General features: G+C 45.9%; 1 protein-coding gene across 1 annotated transcript; it reads right to left on the bottom strand.

Moving 5' to 3' along the window:
• Positions 1-220: 220 nt before the first annotated feature.
• On the bottom strand, positions 221-20,058 carry CHRNA4 (cholinergic receptor nicotinic alpha 4 subunit; the record flags this gene model as incomplete). The annotated part of the gene is made up of 6 exons (XM_082292706.1): positions 221-346; positions 5,495-6,875; positions 15,479-15,588; positions 15,679-15,723; positions 18,651-18,802; positions 19,998-20,058. 6 exons carry the CDS (start codon positions 20,056-20,058, stop codon positions 221-223), a joined length of 1,875 nt encoding a protein of 624 aa, XP_082148832.1.
• Between the last annotated feature and the right edge of the window lie 750 nt (positions 20,059-20,808).

Raw genomic sequence — 20,808 nt, 5'->3', positions numbered from 1 at the left:
AAGAACTTTTCCCCTAAATTAGATGGAGGAGATGAAAATGGCTTGGCAAAACAATGCAACCTTGGAAAGGATTCCCTTAGAGCTCAGGAGCAGCTCAAGTGTGGACGAGCAGTGAATTATTCAAAGGGCTGCCTCCACTTCTCTGTTCTCTCCTTCCAGGTGAACTAAAATCCATAGAGTGGGATAGTGGGACAATACTTTCTTCCCTTTGGTGCTGTATTTAGATCATTCCTGCCAGCCACGGTGGGAGAAAGAGCCCAACAGTTCCCAGCAAACACACAATGATGAACATCCAGAGGAAGATCCTGTCGATGACCATTGCAACGTACTTCCAGTCCTCCTTCACCTGGAACACAGAGGGGAAAGGCCAATCATTAACATTTACTTGAGATTAAAATTTGTGAAAACTCTTAGACCTTGACTCCAAAATAGGATATTTTCATATAATTCCAGAGATAGGAGGGGAAGGTCTCGCTCATACTTAGCAGTCCTATAAAATGACAAAGGTTTATTCTATCAATAACCTGAGAGATTCCCAGACTGCAGGGGTGTGTGTGTGTGAAGTCACAAATCCCTATGGATGACAGACACACCCCCGTGGATAATTAAGGTTCTCTGCACACTCACTCTCCCATTTTCCATGAGCAACAACTGTAACTGGGTGTTACAGTGAGGCTGTGATTCAAGTTGGAGAGGGTGGGGGGTAAGATTCCCCACGCTCATAAAAAGATTTGCTTACAGATTAACAAAGCCAAACTCTTTCTGTGAAGGGATTTACAGCTTTGGGTGAATAAGCAGGGAAAACAAGCCAGCAAAAAAAAGCACCCTCACCCTCTGTTTTCCCCATTTTTGCCTTGCTGTAGGAGGATTTTCCAGCAATTCCTCTCGGGGGAGGTCTAGTACCATGAGGCAGAATGGTAAATGGTTGCTTCATTAAGAAACCATACACATATGAAAACTTCTTCTATTACATTGCTGTTATTCATTTCTTTCCCAGAGAGAGGCCTGATCAGATGGCAAAGTTCTGTTTGATATGACTGTACCCATTATAATTTCCTACAACTTCCCACTTGGTGATTAATAGGCCCGAGGGCTGAAATTCGGCATGCTGCCGTGTTCTTTGGAGAAAACATCTCAGCAGGAGCCTGCTCAAACCTCTTCAGTGGCTGTGAGTGGTGAAAGGAGCAGGGGATGGCAAAGTTGCCAAAAATGCATCTTGGTAAAGGAAGCAATCCAGATATCAGTGAAATGCCATTTGCAGCAGAGGATGTTTCCAGGTACAGAGGTGTTGCTCAGCTCCTTGGCTCAGTGAGCAGATTGGTGAGCTGGGAAATGAGGCACGCACTGGAAACCATATTACATTATCTCTGGACAAAGCATTTTCAATTTCAGGAACACCTGAACGTTGTCAAAAGCATAAGAATGGGTTCAATGTTTTCATGCAATGGATAGATTTATTCCTTTTAAAACCAGCATAAAGTTAAGCCAGCCTTTACTATGGAATAGGCAGAGAAAACAATCAGGTTCATCCTGCATCTTGTCGCCTTCTTGGGGAAAATCATGTTATTTTATGATTGTACAGCCCTCTGCACAACCATCTATAATTAGGGTAAGTAAAAAAAAATAGTGACCCTTGAAATCAAAAGGAATTGTCTCATCCCAAGCTTCTATAATCTACTTGGGTTGTGAACTGTAATTTATTCAAATTTATGAGAGCATGTACTGCCAGGACAAAGGGAAATGGCTTTAAACTGAAATAGAGTACTTTAGATTAGAAAAGAAGAAGAAATTCTTTACTGTGGGGATGCTGAGGCCCAGGCACAGTTGCCCAGAGAAGCTGTGGCTGCCCCATCCCTGGAAAGTTCAAGGGCAGGTTGGATGGGGCTCTGCTCAGGGCAGGTGGAATGAGAAGAGCTTTAAGGTCCCTTCCAACCCAAACAACCCTGTGATTTTACAGTTCTGTGGAAAGAGCTCAGTGGATAACTCCCCTTTGCTGCACCTATTTTCTGACCTATTCATCACTTGCTGAGAGTTGGAGTCTCTGATGCTTAAAATTCCTCATGAGAAAGGCATCTAAGCAAGCTCTGGATGATTGTTTTTATGGGATTAATGTCTCATGACGCAGCCAACGTGTTAAGAAAATCTGAAATTTACCACCTGATGTCCAAGTGGAAAGCTGGATTGAGTAAATAATGCCTCATTCTGGTAAAATAACTTTCTTTGAATATTTATGCTAGTAAAAATAAGTGCTAGGTCACACAAAGAAAAGAAACTTGATGAGTTTCTCTCTGAGCAAAGAAGAGGAAAGTGGGCGAAGAAGAACAACTTGGACAGAAATTTGCTTTCTAATGTAATGATGTATGCAGAAATACTGAGCCCATCTTGAAAATGATAGCTGGGGGTGATCAGATGTTTGTAAAATCAATACCCCGCTTCAGACTGAGAGCACAGAGGGTGAAATTGGAAATTATGGGGAGATAATGAAAAAAAAAAAAGAAGATGAGTGAGACAAAATGATCTGGATTTTTTGTTTTGTGTTCTGCCATCACTGTAGCATTTCCCCGTGGTCCAGCACCCCACGTGGGGTCTGATCCGCAGACGTCTCTCTGACATCCATGCAGCTGTCAACATCTGCCACCACAACTCTTGACCTCTATTTTGATTAGTTTTTAAGCAGCTCACTCAAAATTATTTTTGGGAAACAATCAGGGGAAACACCAGCTGACTCCCCCACTCTCAAATTTCCGAAAAGCATGTATCTGCAGCTCTTCCCTGGGCCAGCTCCTTGTGGGTCTGAGCCTCAGGATTTGAGTGGAGGATTGAGGTGCCTTGGTAACATCTGATCCCCAGGACCTGGACTCTGCAACACAGATTAGAGCAGTCCCAGGTGGTTTTATTGTACTTTGTTAAAAATAACCCAGTGAGATTATCCTGCTTCCTCCCCCTCAGCCTTATTCCTTCCCATTTTATTTTTAAAAGTCTTCATACCAGAGTATTCCGGAGATGCACACAGCCCTGGACAGATCCATTTCCCAGATGGTGCTGGTGGTGTGTGGTTATTTTGGCTGATGTGTGCCATGGAACTTGTTTTGCCTTTCAGTCTGTAATTAATTTCTAATGGCATTTCCATCATACGCCGGGACAATTCCGCCGTGCATTTTCCCCAGTGTCCCATTGTGCCTGCATTGTTTGCAGATATCTTTCTGTAACAAACAACTGCCTCTTGCATTTCCCATTTTCTCTTTGCTGGAGCACTTAATTAAATGAGCTATTTACTTTTAATTTAGAAGCACTGCCCCTGTGGCAAAGGAGCTTTAGAAAAAAAAAAAAGACAGGAACTTAAAAGAAGCTCTGCTCTCCTTCTGGGAAGGTGAATGTCCCTGGAAATATTGCCCACAAGACTGCGAGATGTGTCTCAGTAGCTGCATCAGAGGTGCCTGCTGATAGATTTATTGAAGACTTCCATGAAGAAATACCACAATTTGATTTTAAGATGAAAGCAAATTTCTGAGTACTGATATTTTTCCCCAATAAATTCTCATTTCATTACATCAGTTCTGCTCCTCACAGTACATTTCAGTTCCAGAATATCATTTTCCTTCTTCTTTTTCATTTCCACCAGGAGAAAAAAATTTTGCTTTCCTACTTGATGTTACTTGGGTCCAGGGAGAGAAAATAGTGCAGCCCCACACTGGAGTCAGCATTACCCCCTCTATCTGAAAACTCAAGCTCTGCCTTCTGTGCCAGCCACAGCTACTGTGGAATAGTGGAGAAAGGTCACCCCCAGTCCCCAGGAGAACCCACAAACCTGCCCACAGCTCATTGCTGGATGTTTTCCTGGTTCCTTTTCTCACAGCCTGGGCTGGCAGGAGGTTGGGTCAGAGACCAAAGGCTCAAAAGTGCTCCTTTTCTTCTTCTTTTGATGTTTAGTGCTGTAAATAGCTTTCTCTTCAGGATAATCACTTCATTTCAAGAGGGAAGAGCAGCAGAAGGTATCAGAAGAAAATTTGTGGCTTATGAAGACTGCTTCATTTAAAAAAATTAAGAGGAAGGAACCCAAAATACTAATTGAGTCCATTCTTGATAACACCAACCAGCTCAGCATGGAGAATAATTTGAAAGGGGAACTGTTATTGGTGTAATATTATTTCATTTGCACTGTGGGGAAAAATTGAGTTAAACTGAACTGACATCCATGGGTTTACTTGTGATTACTGCCAGGGGGAGAGAGCAGAGTTTAATTCCTGCACTCCTAATGTGCTTCTGAAGTGCTTTACTCTGGCAAGGGGTTTTGGACTGGCAGCTAATGAAGATGAGGATTCACAGCTCATCTCTGCCACAGATTTGTTCTGTGACCTTGAATAGGAGGTTTGTGTTTTGGCTGTAACTCCTCAACATAAGGAATAAACAGTTCCTTCCTCAAAGGGATGCTGTGAAGTGAAATCCATTGAAGAACAGAGGCCCTTAACTATGATACCAAAGAGTATAGAAATGGACAGGAGTATTTAAGCTTTTCATGCTGCTGCTCAGTGCGCAGTGCTGTGAAAAATGCAAATAAAAGATGCTCTCTCCATGCCTAGGAAGTCTTGTATAAATGCATTATGTCTTGCACTGATTCTAAATCTGAAGAAATTTAAACTGTAGGCAAAGCTAAAAAGCACCTTTGCGTACGGATCTGCCCAGGAAAAGCTAGATAAGTCTTTTCTTTAATAAGATGACTAACTTCAGGTTATCTTGTGCCTGCCTTCATTATGGCCATAATTACTAGCACACTGTATCCATAGTCCTGCAGGAAAGAGCTACAAGAGCTGTGAAGGGATGTGGCATTTGTTGGGTGCATCGCTATCTCCATGAAAAGAAATCCTTTCAGCTTCTACTTCCTTTATTTGTAGGCCTATTTACCTCCACAGAATAAGCAGGAAATTTGTTCCCCCACCTCCCTGCACAGAGCCAACTGCTCCAATGGAAGTCCACTAATGGGGAATCACATCATGATATGAGAGCAGAGCTAAACAGCCCCTGCAATATCCCCACGCTACTACAGCTTCCCACACCCACAGCCTGCTTGGGCAATTTGCTTTCCTGGGCTCCACAGTCAGAGTCAGTGATTAATAAAAAGCAGAGAGTGTGAATTCCCTGCTCGCCAGAGGCTTAAATAAAAAGTAATTCTCTGTTCTGATGAGATGGCTGCGTTTTGGGTCTCTCACAATCCTAACTGTATCTCTGCTACCTAACAACAACTTTACTCTTATTTTCTGCAGGAGAATCCATTGTTCTAGAGCAGCCCTGAGCATGACCTGGTTGTGCAACCCCCTTGGCACTCGTGCAACGACCTCAAGGACATCTCCAGCAGTGCCTGCAATGGCCAAAACCCGCAACAGAGGGATGGCTGAGCCTGCATCACACACTCTGCACAGCTCAAGGCTTCATACAGCTCCCTTAGCAGGTGATTTTTGACTTTCTGAAGGAGAGCAGGCTCCGTTGGAATACTTACTGAGAAATCTGCATCCTCCGCCCGCAGGTGGTCTGCGATGTAGTGAACCCCTTCCACTGCCAGCTTCAGGGCTGGGGACATCAGCACAAGGTGTTGCTCTTTGGCGCTGTGGCTCTTGCTCCCCTGGGCTGCTGTGCCGGCTGCCTCACCCTTTTTGCACTTACACTTGCACTGAGGGGGCTTGTGCTGGGGCTGCTCCCCATTGAGGTGGCACCGCTGGGATGCTGGAGAGCCACTGGAGTGGCCATTGGTCTGGGAAGAGTCCTCCTGCAGGTAGCAGTACTGGATGCTCCGGGACCTGCAGCGGATTGTCCCCGCCTCTGCCTTGTTGGGGCTGTACATCTGCTGGACACTCAGTGACCTGCCTTTCAAGGCAGAGGTGGCCTGGGTGTCTCTCGGGGGGTGGCAGGAGGGCTGTGGAGAGGAGCAGGTCACCTGTACGGGCTCTGGGTGCAGCACAGAGTACTGCCCAGAGGGGGACCTGCAGATGGGCTGAGGCTTGGCTGGCTCCTCAAGGTGGGCACAGAAGGAAGAGGTGGGTGATGGCTCATTGCTCTGGGGGCTGGGGGAGGATGAGGTAGTGAAGTTGGGTTCCACGTCGATCTCGGACCAAAGCTTTGGCGCGTTGGTTATTTTGTGCATGGACTCAATGAGCTTCTTGCAATTGTCTTTCACTGTGGAGGGACGTTTCATGAAAAGGATCCGTGGGACTACATCAAGGAAGACCCTCCTCACCCAGTCTGGCATCGTGTGGGTACGGGGGGAGCGGTGGTGCACATTGAGCACAAAGACGGTGATGATGATAGACAAGGTAACAAATATCATGGTGAAGAGGAGGTACTCCCCAATCAGAGGGATGACCAAGGAGGTGGATGGGATGATCTCCGTGATGAGCAGCAGGAACACAGTGAGGGACAGCAGCACGGAGATGCACAGGGTTATCTTCTCTCCACACTCAGAGGGCAGGTAGAAGACCAGGACGGTCAGGCAGGAGATCAGCAGGCAGGGGATGATCAGGTTGATGGTGTAGAACAGCGGCAGCCTCCGGATAATGAAGGAATAAGTTATATCGGGGTAGATCTCTGTGCAGCACTCATATTTCTTGCTGTTGTAATTGCCCACGGCATTGATGATGACCCACTCTCCACTCTCCCAGTAGTCCAGCTGGTCCACGTGGCTGTGCATGCTCACCAAGTCTATCTTGGCTTTGTCGTAGGTCCAGGAGCCAAACTTCATCGTGCAGTTTTGCTGGTCAAAGGGGAAGAAGGTGACATCGATGCTGCAGGAGCTTTTATAGATAGCAGGGGGCATCCACTTAATTCTCCCGTCGTAGAAGAGGTGAGCCTTGGTCAGGTGGGTGACTGCAAAGTCACCGTCAGCACTGGGAACAGATGGAAGATAAAAAAAACCCTGAGACTTCTCTAGGACATGTCAACTCTGTTAAGGAAAGAGGATATTTAGTCCCTGGCTTCCTGATGACCTGAGAGATGCAAGAGACACATCATGTCCAAACACTGGATCCATCCACTCAGTCCAGTGGACTTTGAACTCTTGGTTTACACAAGCCCTGGAATGCATGCAAATACCAGCTTTTCCCTGGCATAAGTCAGTTCCTTGGTGTGATTTGTTTTCCCCAAAAGTGTCCCGTAAGTGCTCTGGAATGGGGTAAGTTTGTTTTAGAGGTGGGAGGAAGTACTATCAGGTAGTGTAGCTGTGGGCTCTGCAGAATTATTTGTGACAGCTGCTAAAAATGAAAGAGTGTTGGGTAATCATTCAGTCTTTTATGTGAAAAACAGCAAGAAAATCCTATTAATAGGAATAAAGAACATTAATCTTTTGATTTCCCAGTCAGGAAGAGAACTGTCTTTTGTGGTGTCTTATCACAAGGACTCTCAGCTGGGGTCTGTGTGGTGGTATCAGATAAATAGATAACAGTACAGGACTTTGTATTGGAATTGTATGAATAAACTGTATTTTCCAGGCTCTTGGAGGAAGAAGCCGAGTTACAAATAGCAGCACTGCCAGACAATGGGGAGGCTGTGCAGAGCAGAGGAAGAGAGTTTCTGCTAAAAACTTGAGATGAATTATTCAGGCTGATATAGATAGAAAGCTCTCTGCACCTGCCCAGTCCTTCCGGCTGTAGCCAGCCCAGTCTGCAGTCGGCAAAATCCCTGGGCCCTGCTCTGCTGCTCCAGTGCCCAGATGTGCCCTGACAGCAGCCACACAGTGACAGGGGTCACATCTCTCCTCCTCCCCACCAGCAGCAGGATCATCAAAACAGGGAGATCCAGCAGAGCTCCTCAAGCTGCAGAAGGCAGAGGAACTTTCTAAATTAATTTCTTTAGGAGACCATCCATTCATTTATAAGCAAAACTGAAAAACGAAAAGACTTTTTGATAGTTTCATGGAATCATAGAATCATGGAATGCTTTGGGTTGGAAAGGACCTTAAAGACCATCTCATTTCGACTCCCTGCCATGGACATTTTTTTTTTTTCCCTTCCTCTCTCCCACGTTGCTCCAAGCCCCGTCCAACCTGGCCATGAACAATTCCAGGGTTGGGACAGCCACAGCTTCTCCGGGCAGCCTGTGCCAGGGCCTCACAACTCACATCACGTATTTCTTCTTGCCCTGTGAAACATCCCAAAAATGAGACTGGTGTATTATTGAGAAATAGTGGCAGGATCTGGCCCTAGCTGAGCTGCCTTGGCTAACACGGTTTCTGGGCAGAGATGGAATATGTCCCCAATCCTCAGGATCACAGCCCAGATGTCGTTGAGACAATTTTCTAGGCTGCTTGAATTAATGGAAAAATAAACTCAGAATTCTTGTGTGGTGTAGAACCAGGTTATACTAAACTCTTCTTTGTTCTTTGTGGCAGATTTTGGAAAAACAAAAGAACACAAAAGGACACGGTGCCTTTTGACCTATAAATGGAATTTTTTCTAAAGATTTAAAACACTTATTAAAAAAAAAAAAAAAAGGAAGGGGAAACTATGTACAAGACTCTCCCAAAGGGATTAAAACAAAATCAGCACCGTGATCTACTCTGAAGCAAATAAACCTGAGCCATTGTACAGTCCATCCAGCTCCTGTCTTACCTCTTCATTCTTAAATCTAAGTTACACTTCAGAACATGTGATTTTGATGAAAACCACTTCTTTTTTTTCTCCTGGGTTTTGCCAGGAGCACAGTAAAGCCAAATTGAGACATTAAATATGCACAGCAAGTGACAGTCCAGTGCTTGCTGTTCTCAGTGGTTTTCTGCTTAAATCTCAATAGGAATATGGAATCCAATTCTGCATTTAATGATATCTCTGAGGCATGATTAAATCGCTCATTAATGGAGCAATATTTATAATTGATCTTATTAGAGAAAAGGGATTATGAGCATCCACTATGAGTGTTTCCCTTCTTAGGTAGAGCAGTGCCTAAGTGGCTGGGTAAACAACACAGGTGTGCATTTTTCCTTCAAAAACTCTTGGAAAAGAACACGAAGCTCCTGCTAAGATGCCATCCAGGAATGATAATAATTCATGTAACTGTGTTTCATTCCCAGAAATGCCTTCCCTGGCAGTTTTGCAGTTTCTATGTGATCAGCCACACTCCTCTTCTGCAAGTGTAGATGGAACCATTGTGATGCTGCAGATCTTGTGTGTCACTTGTTTCTGGAAACTATCTGCTTTTTTAAAAAGGAATGTATTTTTAAATTTTTTAATTGCTCATCTAACAAACCCAGCTTCATCCTCGGTCCTCTTTGGCTCACATGTTACTACAAATAACACTGGCACTGCTTTCCAGGCTGGATTTTGCCTGCAGTGCCATGGCAGGAGTGAAACCAGCTGCAGAGTAGCTCCTCGGATTTAGCCTGCTATTGACTCTGAGGAGCCACAAAACACCCTGGGATGCTCCTGCCTCACCCATCTAACAGGACTAGGAAGGAATTCCTGACTTTACTGGGTGTGTTTGGACTTCTCACTGCAGTTCAACGTAGAGGAGTTTGTAAGTAGGGTAAATCAGCCATGCTGTGTACAAAGAATATAACCCAGCTACATCATGCAAAGGCAGTGCTCCCACTTGTCTCACCCTTCATGCATCCATATATTTTTGCCTCCTTCTGCAAGCTTTCCACCCACACTGGACCTTCAAGCATATGTTTACTGGACTGGAAGCTGTGCCTGCTGGCACCCTGCCTGTGCAGGGGAGCCTGGAGAGATTCTCTCTCCCCTCCTGGGTGAGACTTTGATTCTGCTCCTCTCCACATGAGAGAGGGAGCAAACAAGGTCACCTGGCTGTTGACTGCTTTCCAAAGTCTTTCCCCAATCTCCTCCAAGGGATGAAGGTGAGAACACAGTCTGCAGTCAGGAGACTGGGGAAACCCTGTGCTCTTTTGGAAAGCTTTGCTGTGGGAAAACCCAGTCCTGTTCCGACAGCCCTGACTGCACCACATGAATATTGCCTTACACAAGGAGAGCTGATGTAGTGGGACAGAGAAAATCTGCAGACGTTCCTTTAGAGCAGTAGCACATTCTCATCTCGCTCAGTGGAGACCACTCTGTTGTGACAGTTGTCATGAAATTCCATTTGGAAGAAGGCGTGAGTGCAAGGTAAACATCACAAGAACTGGAGAATTCAGATAGTCAGGCTCTCCTGGTTACTCTGACCTGACAGCTTTAAAAATATGTCAGTAATAAAGAACTGGAGCTCTTGTATTTTCATGTCAAACACAGCCATGCTCACCAAGAAAGAGAGAAGACAATTACCTATTCTTTTCTCAAGGAAAGAGCTCTGCTGTGTGCTGCAGCCTTTGATTTCTCATTTTGAGAATAAAGGCTGCTCTTCCAAATATCCTAAGTTTATAAGGGTTTGAGGATGGCAGTGTTTTACTGACATCCACCAGCCATGTTTCACTAAAAAGCTCTGCTGACGGAGAATTTTTATTTTCTTTTGCCACTTTCTATTTTCCTGCAGTTGGGAGATACATCATCTCACAAAATTAAGTGTTTTCAGAATGCATGTAAATGAGGCACACATTTATTTTAATTTCTGATGATGCTATTTAAATCCAAATAGAGCTTTAAGACTCTGAAAATTATCTATATACATACATGGATATAGTAGAATGTCCTCATTTAAAGCATTTTTCATCAAAGAGCAGTAACAAAGAAAAATTGTAGTATTAAGAGCCTGCATTTTGGTACACATTAAAGAGGTACACATTAAAGAGATGCTTCTGTAATGTTCAGATTAAAATTCTCTCCAAATGCAAACCAGAAAATATGTTGTTTAACTACTGTTTTGTGTTACCAAATGATAACTACAAATGCACTGCTTGGAAGGGACCTCTGGAATTGTCTCCTGCCCAAAACTTCCTGCTCAAAGCAGGTCAGCCACAAGCGGATCAGGACCTTACTTAGCTGGGTTTTAAATATCTCCAGGATCTTGGCAACTTGGGTACAAACTTCTTGGGTGCAGGTGGGGATGTCTGTGCACTGATGGGACTTCCTTCAGTCACGTCCCAGCTTTTGCTTGGTTTAGATGTTTAGAAACCAGCAGTAACTAATGAAATTTTGATTGTCCCCCAGCAAAACAGGCACCATTCTCAGAGAAGGCTGTGCTACGCTGATGGAATGAGCACAAGTGTCTCAGGAGGCTCTGACTGTGCTGGATTGGTGCATTTTGCTCTGATTCTCCCCTTTGCCATGGATCCTCGCCAGCACTTTGAAGGCAAAGGTCTTGCTCGGTCCTTAGCAGAGTGGTAGGAGGAGCCCTTGGGTGTGAACAGAGCAGCAGCCCAGGAGAGGGATCCCTCCTATAGATTTCCTTCTATCAGCTCCTGTATTACTGGGTAGATCTTGGCAGCAAACCTCAGAGCATCTGAAGACATCCCTCTCCAGAAAAACAACCACCGAAGCTCCCAGAAGAATCAGGAGAGCTGAAGAGTGAATCAGTGACTTTTTTGCCTACTATAAATGCAGTTGGTGCACAATGATGAGATCTGTGCCAGTGCACACAAAGAAAAATGTCAAGCATGTTTCCAATTTTAAAGGTTGCACTGGGGCATCTTTTGGTATTTCTCCTCCAAAGAGCTTTGAGATGAGTCACGATGCCAGTGTTACTCCCTAAATCTAACTGCTTGCAAACATCACAGTATAGCTCACAAGAACAAGCTGCTACAGTAATTTTCAAAACAACTCTTTGCTTTTCCATGATTCTCAAAAGCTGCCTGCCAGATGATCTTCTAACCCAGTCCAGTAATCCCTTCCTTCCATTTTACCTTTGGGTGAATTCCTCAAGATGTTTCCTACCCCTAATTGCAGAAATTTGTATTTGATTTTCCTTCATATCTGATCTTGTCTTTTTTATTTCTTTTTGTTTGTCACTGTGGAGTCTAAGGCAGGGATTACTTTCTGGAACAGTTAACCCCAGAAAATACCAAGAAAAACAAAACTTTTGAATTCTTAATGTTCCTAGTAGCTTCTTCCTAGGATTTAAAATCACCAGGCTGGAGAAGACAAACACTGTGATACTACCATGATTATCCAGTTGAAAACCAGCCAGTGGAGCTCACATTTCAAATTCCCTGACCACGCATTAGGCTCAAGCACATGGGCTTGGATTGCCCCGGGCACTCTTTAGCAGCTGGAACACCCGGATGTAAACCTGTCCTTTCAGAGGTTTCTCCTCTGGACCTCCTATGATGAACAAGTGGCTCAACAGAGTGGTGGAGAAGCAAAAAAAAAACCACCAAAAAAACCCTAACCACAAACAAAAAATTCAACCCCCAAGAGCTTATTCCCTCATTAGAGGAAAAAAATACAATTCTTTTTTGTATACTTCAAATATACAAAGAAAAATGAAAATGTGCTTCAAAGCCATTCATGAATGGAAAAACAAATCAATGCAGAGGATTAGATAATTCATTTAGAAATGATTTGGTGGTGCCTGAAGAGCCTTTACAACCTCAGATAAGGAACAATCTGGTTTCTTGGCAAAGAGAAGGCTTTGTCACTTCACTGTGAACTCATATTCCTCTGTTTTACATATGTTGTGTCACATCCAGTAGAAACTATTTGCAGAGTCTTGGAACTTATCTCACCAAGCCTGAAAATTCAACAGCGTATTAATTTCCCTGTAGGATATTAATTTGGTTTTAGATTCCTTATGAGTGTTGACAACTATATTTACTCTCTAGGCCAAACCAGCTGAATTTACTGATTTAATTTGGGTCTCTAGAGTGGGTAAATGGAATGTTTTTTTACAATAATGAGCCAGGATATGGGAGCAAACTCACAACAAAGGGTTAGATTTCTTTAAAGATGTAAATCTGAAATAAACTGAATTTTTACCATTTCTGTATATAATCCAAGAGGAAAACAGAAGAGGTATTTGTATAATTTTTTCCTAAAGAATTCCATCCCAAATAGCAATACCATATTTCTGCCAGAGAATGTGATAAGCAATAATTAGCTCACACTAAAAAGCCTGAAGAGTGCAAAAGGTCAGTGTGGCCTCTTACTCTCTTCCACCAAAGTTACTTTGCACGTTCTCTTGCTCTTAGAGACCCAGAATTATGGGCAGCTATGTTAAACTCCCTCTAAACTATCTATATATATTTGTAAAATATGAGATGGACTCCTTGTTTGCATCACCATGACTAGTCACTATCGTTTCCAGCTGAGATGCCCACCAGGAGAAGCCCTGGCTGGGAATGCAGTTGGTGAAATGCTCTGCAGAAGAGCCTCACTTTGGTGCCCCACCACTCTGAAGGTTTTGCCTTGCATTTGCCCTGCAATCCCTAAAAAATGTGAAACCTGATGCAGATATTGACTGCAGCTGCAGGTGGGTTTGATAGGAAGTTAGGTGGAAGAGAGAAGTACATCTCAAGGCAGAAAACAGTTTGCACAGGGAGACACAGCTGTGAAGACATATGGAATTAATGGAAACTCACTAATGTCTGGTGCCTAGCCTACACCATGTTTAATTCATGGCTAAAGTAACCAATTAAAAATGCATGATAGACTCATGACAACCAGCAGATGAATGCATGATTATTAATGCTAAGTATGGATCAAGGGAGGGAAGTAGCTTGGATGTGAGGAGCTGAGGCACGAGATCTCCCTGTGTGAGCAGGTCCCAGGATAGTCAGATTTGCTACTGCAAGTCAGAGCAGTAAGGTGGGCAGGGCCTAAAGGCTCTCAGCCCAGAAAAGGATGAGAAGGACGTTCTGGAGTAGCTGCTGTGGCCAGGAGATCAGACCCCTGGAGTCACTGTGGAGACTCAAGTTGCAGCAACAGTAAACTACAACAAGGCAGAGGGGCAGAGCGTGTGAGGGGCAGGAGCCAAAGGCTGCCCAGCTTGAGGTCTGGGTGCCCTGGACATCTGAAGGATGCCTTCAGCGTGAAATCCCAAAATATCCAGAGACCTAAAGAATACCAAGGTCTCCTTCTGGAATCCTTCCTATCCCTGGAAGTGCTCAATGCAAGGTTGGGCAGGGCTTTGAGCAACCTGGTCTAGTGGAAGGTGTCCCTACCCATGGCAGGGGGGATGGAATGAGATCATCTTTAGGATCCTGTTCATCCCAAACCATTCTGTCATTCTGTGATTCTTCATTTCCAGGCCCCTCCTTGCATGGACCATCCTCTTCAACCATGTTGAGCCAAGGGAGAGGAAGCAGAGGTGACACATCAGGTTCTTATGTGCCAGTAGCTCCAGCAAAAGGATGGTTTGATGCACAAAGATCGCGTGGGGATTTGTGTCGCACCATTTCCTTTGGCACCATGGTCCACCACAACAACCACCAGGAGCTCTGAAAATAACAATCCTTGCCATTGTCATTAATTAAACAATGACAAGGACTTTTTTTTCCCCAGTGGAAGCTGTGAAGACCTTTCTTGGCTGCCAAGCGAGGCACTTGCAGTGCAATGCTCATGCTCAGAGTGTGTCCCTGTAGGGCAGGAAGGTCCAAGTGCCTCCAGATGAGTCATTTCCATTGGGCTAATCTCCGAAAGGTGCTCGGTGAGGATGCAGTGATTTCCAAGAGGTTTGCAATCACTCCACACTACTGAGGATCAGAAACAAGCTAATGGGAAAGATAACAGCCCCTGTAGTCTCCAAAGCTCACATTCCCCTGGGCAGATTCCAGCTTCAGCCATTTATTTTGGTTTTTAAACAGAAACAAAATCATATAAAGCCAGAACCAGGCAACTGTTTATTAAAACCGAGACTGGCTGCTGCTCTGAGGGTTTTCTCTGAGTGTCAGCCACATGCAAAGATGCTTTTCTTTGATGCCTTTTTCTCTGGGGTCTGCGCTGGGGCAGGGGACTGGGATATCTGACATCCTGGGAGACTGGAGAGCTGTGGTGGGGCTCCAGGGAGAAAACAGCCTTGGCACTTGGGCAGCATTTCTAAGAGTATCAACAGGCTGCAAAGGAAAGAAAGAAAACCACAACCTGCTTCCTAGAAGTGTCCATACCAGAGACAGATTCCAAACAACTGGGATGAGGAACAAATACCTAATTAGGAATCATTCCAGAATGGTATTTAGCTGACCTGAAACCTCTGTTTGTAGATGCACAAGCCTGACATGTTTCAGCATATATTCCTTATTTAAGCCCATCCTCAGTAATTGGCTTTTCCAGATGACGGTGATGAATTAGGGGAGAGCTCTTGGGTGAAATGAAATTGGACTGAAAGCTCAAATCCAGCTTAATTGTGCATCTGCCATGTGAAGAGGAAACAATACCTGGCGTTCCCCAACAAAACTGGCTGCCCAGAGGAAGGATCATTAGGAGAGCAAAGCCCTTGTGATGAACTTCAGTCATATCATTTAAGGCATGTCTGGGACAGATGTTATAGAATCTACATGAAATCCAACCACAGAGAACCAAATAAAGAGGAATCATTACAGGAAGCATTTTAACCCCATGAACAGAGAAAATCTGCAAGGATGGCTTTCCCCTCTGGCCACAGTGCTCACACTCACTTGTTGTAAAGGACAATGTCTGGCCTCCAGATGAGCTCCGAGGGGATTCGGATGGATGTGACATTTTCGTATTCCTGGGGGTCCCAGCGCAGCTTGTAGTCGTGCCACTCCTGCCAAAAATGAGGTGGTTACGAAGTTGGGAGAGTTCAACAGAAAAGCTGAAAAGGAACATGGAAAAATACATATTTGGGGGCACCCACCTGCTTCACCCACACATTCGTGGTCATCATTTGATTTTTCTCATCCTGAAATGCAAGATCAGATATTGGTTACAGGAGCAGATTAAGCGGTTCAAAGAACCCTCTTAATTTCTCTTAATTGCATTTCATTTATGTAATTACAAATCACCTCTGCAATAAATGTAAGTTCCATCTTGGAAATAAAAAGCAGATGTTTCTGTCATTTGACATGGGACAGGCCACAGCTGTCTAATACCGCTGAACAGCTGAGCCTGCACCTAGCAATCCTGTGAGCAGATGGACTGGAATTTATTGGGATTTTCCTCAGTGCTGATGGATTCAGCCTGGGATGATGATACCAGGTAGAGGAAAAAGCTCCCCAGCCTGCCTTTAACCTGAGCGCTGAAGGAAGGCAGTGATGGATATATAAACCCTTACTCACACACGTGTGGTGGATTCCAATGCTCAGCTGCATCTGCATGGGTGTTCTCCTGTGAAACATTATCCATGGACACAATTCTGGAAACAAGAAGCTCAGCAGCATTTCTCCTTCTACCAAACACATGAACTTGTGGCACTATGGACTGGGTTTTCTGGATAAACCCCAGCTGCTCCACTGACACTGAACGCTTGGGAAGCCTGGTGTATTTCCATCAATGGGTAGACCTTTTCCCACTCCTATGCACAAATAGTATGGAAAGGTAGGACTGTGTATATATATGTAAATAATGTCAGGCAGATACAATGCTGGCAGCACTGCAGTAGAGTTAATTGCTGTTTGCTGTTTGCCTTTTGTGCCCTCTGTAAGTAAGTCAGATGAATTATGTGGAGCACAGCCTAGAGCTGGTCTGACTGAAGAGTCCCACCACAGCTCAGGGTGTATTTGTGTGGTTCTTTTTTCTCTCTTGCCTTGGCTGGCATCAAACCCAGCTGAGCTGGCAGGGCTCATCTGACAGCAAACTGCTCATCATTAACCTTGCTCTTGTGGCAGTTCAGGATTGATTGTGAACATTAAAATCCAGGAGGTTTGGGGGGAGCTCTGCCTCCTCCTCCCTGAGCCTCCTCATTGCTGTTGTGGCACCAAATGTAAAACCTGATCAGAGATTCTCTCCTCCAGGGCTAGGGACCAGAAGCACACGGAGTAAGGAGGAATACAAAAACACTCCAATGAGAAACAAAGGGAGAGAAAATATCCAGCTGCTTCCTCGGGTGCTGCTGGGAGATGAAGAATGCCATGACCTGGACCGATCCTTGAGAACCTGCTTCTCTTACTACTTCACAATTCAAGCACCTGAAGGTCTCCTCCACAGGCCCTGCACTGGGCATCCCAGTGTAGCAGGTGCTGCCCTTTACTGGAATTTTCCTCCCTGGAACCACCCTTTGTGGAAGCTCCTGCCCATCACTACACCCAAGGCTCTGCTGTTCTCCTGTCCTGAGCGAAGCACAGCTCCAGTCCCATGGGATTATCTCAGAGGGGTTTGCAATGTGCTAATGACCGAGTTCCTCCTCAGCTGGCACAGCTGGATGCTCCTCATGGAGCCAGCCCAGAGGACAGCAGTGACTCCACAGCCATGGGGATGTTGCACTACCTGGCCCCTTCTCTCAAGGTGAACACAGCACGTGAGGTTCTGCAGACACATGGGCACAGGAGTCCAAGTGCATGTCTCGGTGGCTGCTCCTGGACACATATTTGATCCCTTCCCCCTTATTTCTGGGCTCAGAAATCCCTCAGCACTCCAGGGTGAGATAAGGACATGCAGGAATGTCGAGTTCCCCATTGATTTCTATTCCCCTGCCCCCAGCTTTTGTCAGCAGGAGCTGGGGTTTGAATACAGCTCTGATTTCCCTTTCAGACTCCTTGTCGTTGGGAGCTGAGCATTGGGTCTAACAACTGCAGCGGGGTTTGCACCAAAACTGTCACTGTCGGGAAGGGGGGGAGGAGCTGAAGAGCCACACTGGTGGCAGGAGTGTCACCAGTCACAGACTGGGGCAGGAGGGGTGAGAGCTCTCCTCCAGCCATGCCCACAGGTCCTGGCACAGCTCTGCCCACAAGCTGCACTTCTAACCACTGACATGATTTTAAGAAGATTAATTTTTCTTAAGTAAACCAGGAAAGCACTGTGGAGCAGCTGTATCGATCCCCCCTCTTCCACGATTCAGCAGCTGCATAATGGAAAGTCTCTCTCATGCCTCCACAGTCACTAATGTCTCATCTTTAGTCTTATCAATTATTCAGATGAGAACCATGCAACTTCAACATTAGCAACTGCAAACAGCCCTGGATCCCTCAGGCTGATGTAAGAGTGAGGAGGGGAATGGGAGACCATTTCTGTGCTGCAAAGCTGGAAGTTGATGGCTTCTGCATGAGGAGATGAGACTCTCCAGCAACTGATGTCTTTGATTCCCCACCTCCTGAACCATCTTAGCTGCTTCCTTTTCATCTCAAAACTCTAAATTCAAAATATAACACTGTGTGGAGAGTCATCTATTATGATTGTCCCACACCAGTAATGTCTTTAAGTTGCACTCTTCTTTCCATTATCATAGAAATCACAGGATGGCTTGTGTTGGAAGAGGCTTTAAAGCTCATCCAGTTCCAACTCCCTCCAACACCTTCCACTAAACCAGGCTGATCAAAGCCTCATCCAACCTGGCCTTGAACACTTCCAGGGCTGGAGCATTATCACCCTTTTCACTCTGCCCCATGACTACAGTAGAAAGTGGCAGGGAATCCCCTCTTCTGAAAAATAAGGGGGTTTGATGAGATGGCCTTTAAAGCTCCCTTCCAACCCAAACTATTCTCTGAAAGCCAGCCCAACACCTGCTCAAGGAACATGCAGCTGCACGGACACACTGTCCTGGGAAGTACCACGTGCAAATAGGGACAGGAAGGAGAAAAATGCAGGAGCAAGATCTGCACAATCTCTAAAGCCTTTACCTGGGCCCCAGCCTGGCTAGTCTTGGCCTTTGTTGCACAAAGAGGTTGCACTTACCACATCGATGAGCTGGGCGATGGACAGGCCGAAGCGGACGAGGACCACATCCGAGATGTTGGCAACGGGACGGGACCACTTATTATAACCAGAGAAGAGTTTCTTCAGGAGTCGCTCCTCTGCGTGGGCTCGGGTCTCCACATGGCCAAAGGCTGTGGGGAAGGAATGAAACACCTGCAGGTCCAAGAGCTGGCACAGCTGGAGCCTTCTCCAGAGGGAAACTCCAGCAAACCCCAGCGATGGGCACTTGGGGACACACAGGAGGGCAATGCTACTTGGGTGATTTGCCTCCCCTCTATCCCACGCATTGCCAGGTATTCCTCATTCTATTCACCCACACTTACAGAGCAGGGTTGGTCTGAAGAAAATGGCAGCACCAGTAATACCATTCAGAAAACACTACATGAGCCATTTCCCACTGAATCTGGTCTAATTTTTATGGCCACTTTGTGGCAAGTTTCTAGCGCTGGAGTCTGCAAGCAGGGAAGAGGGATGCTAGAAGGGCAAGCCAAAAGGGAAAGAGCAGCCTCCTGGTGGGAGATAGGGATTTTGGATCAGATTTACACATAAAAACTGGCATCAAAAGCATCAGGGAAAGAAAAAAACATAGACAGAAATTCAGCTTTTTAACCTTCTTAGTGGGCATTTCACAACAACAATGGGGGAAGGAATGGGATGGTGAAGACAACAAGTCGGGTAACAAGATCCCAGTTTTGCTCAGGCATAACTTTAAAAGTTGGAGGCTGTGAGGAGCAGCCCTGACCCCGCACGTAGGCTCCAGGAGCTACAGAGGTGCCTGGTGGTTATTAAAAATTAAAGCCAAGTTTCATCCAGGGGCTGTCGGAGGAGCTGTGCTCCTGTGCCGGCTGTACCAGACAGAGGGGAGCGGGAGCCGGGGGCTCTCCCCACGTCCCTCGTGGAATATGGCTTCTACTTAGTCTTTAGCTGCCCTGGATTATACAAAGGGACGCATTAGCTGAGCGCTGGCTGTGCTCTCCCCGGCCGGAGCTGTAGCCCCGAGACACATTAACACACTTTACCTAAGGAGGAAAAGCCCAGGCAAGAAGAAAGATGCTGAGCCCCCAGCTGGTTTCCCTCTCCTGTCCCCTTCCCACCGTGGCTTTAACCCTTTCTCCATCAAATCAGACAAGGAGCAGAAAATAAAGGCAAAGCACGGCTCAGCAGAGGCTGCTGTTCAGGGGACCAGAAATGATGGGGCAGAAGGGTGGAGGAGTCAGGGAAATTCCCTGTTGACAGGGGCTGGTCTCTGCAGTGTGTCGTTGAGAGGGATAAGGGAGGAAAGAACTAAAGAGCAGAGCAGGGGGAGAAGAGCTTTCTCAAACTTACCGGGGAAAATGCTGGCACACAGCAGGAGGAGGAGGTTTCCCTTAGGCACGAGAAATCCCATCGTGGAGCAGAGCTTTAGTGTGCAGAGTCTCCCGTCAGGGCAACTTTTCCACTCTGAGTCTCTGGATCCTCCAGGTTCATTCCCCTAAACTCCTTTCGCTCTCTCTCCGTCTGGGAAGGGATAACAGCTGGTGCTTTGTTTTTATTCTCTTCTCTCTTCTGAGTGATTTCCAGCTCTTCCTCCTCGAAGGATGCTCTTTCCTGGGACGCTGCTGCTCGGATACCCACAAGTGATGTGCAATGGCTGCAGAGAGCTCCTGTAAGAGCCTGGGCTGCCCAGCCTCCCTGGGCTTCCTGCTGCTCCTCTCCCCTTTCCTACGGGGCGCTTTGGCTGCTGGTTTATTTGCTGCTGCTGCTTTCAGCCTTCCCCCAGCCCTTGGGGCAGCCTTTGCTCGGATTTTGCTGCTGACGGGCCACCGATGATGCCTCTGGAGCAGAGAGTGAGCACAGCGTGTTTGTATATTTAATGTAGTCAGACCTGCCCACCTCCTGCTGAGGAAAAGGAGGAGGAGGAGGAGGAGAGAATCCCTGCACTCTAGCAAACAGGCTGCAGGGAGGAAAACTTTAGCAGGAGAAATAAAGGGGGAGATCCAGAGCCCAGCTGCAGCCAGAGGTGGATATGGGGCCAGCTGGGATCTTTATAGCACCGGAAGCCCAAACAGTTCTTAATTAACAAAAGCTGTCTCTTTAATCTCGTCCAACTGCTTTTCAAAATCATTCCAGTGTAATTAGACTGAGATATTTCTGGCTT

The sequence above is a fragment of the Coloeus monedula genome (genome assembly GCF_965178545.1).
Source record: "Coloeus monedula genome assembly, chromosome: 17".
Taxonomy (NCBI): Eukaryota; Metazoa; Chordata; class Aves; order Passeriformes; family Corvidae; genus Coloeus; species Coloeus monedula.
The sequence above is the reverse complement of the archived record's forward strand: the minus strand, read 5'-3'. Positions and strand labels throughout refer to the sequence as shown.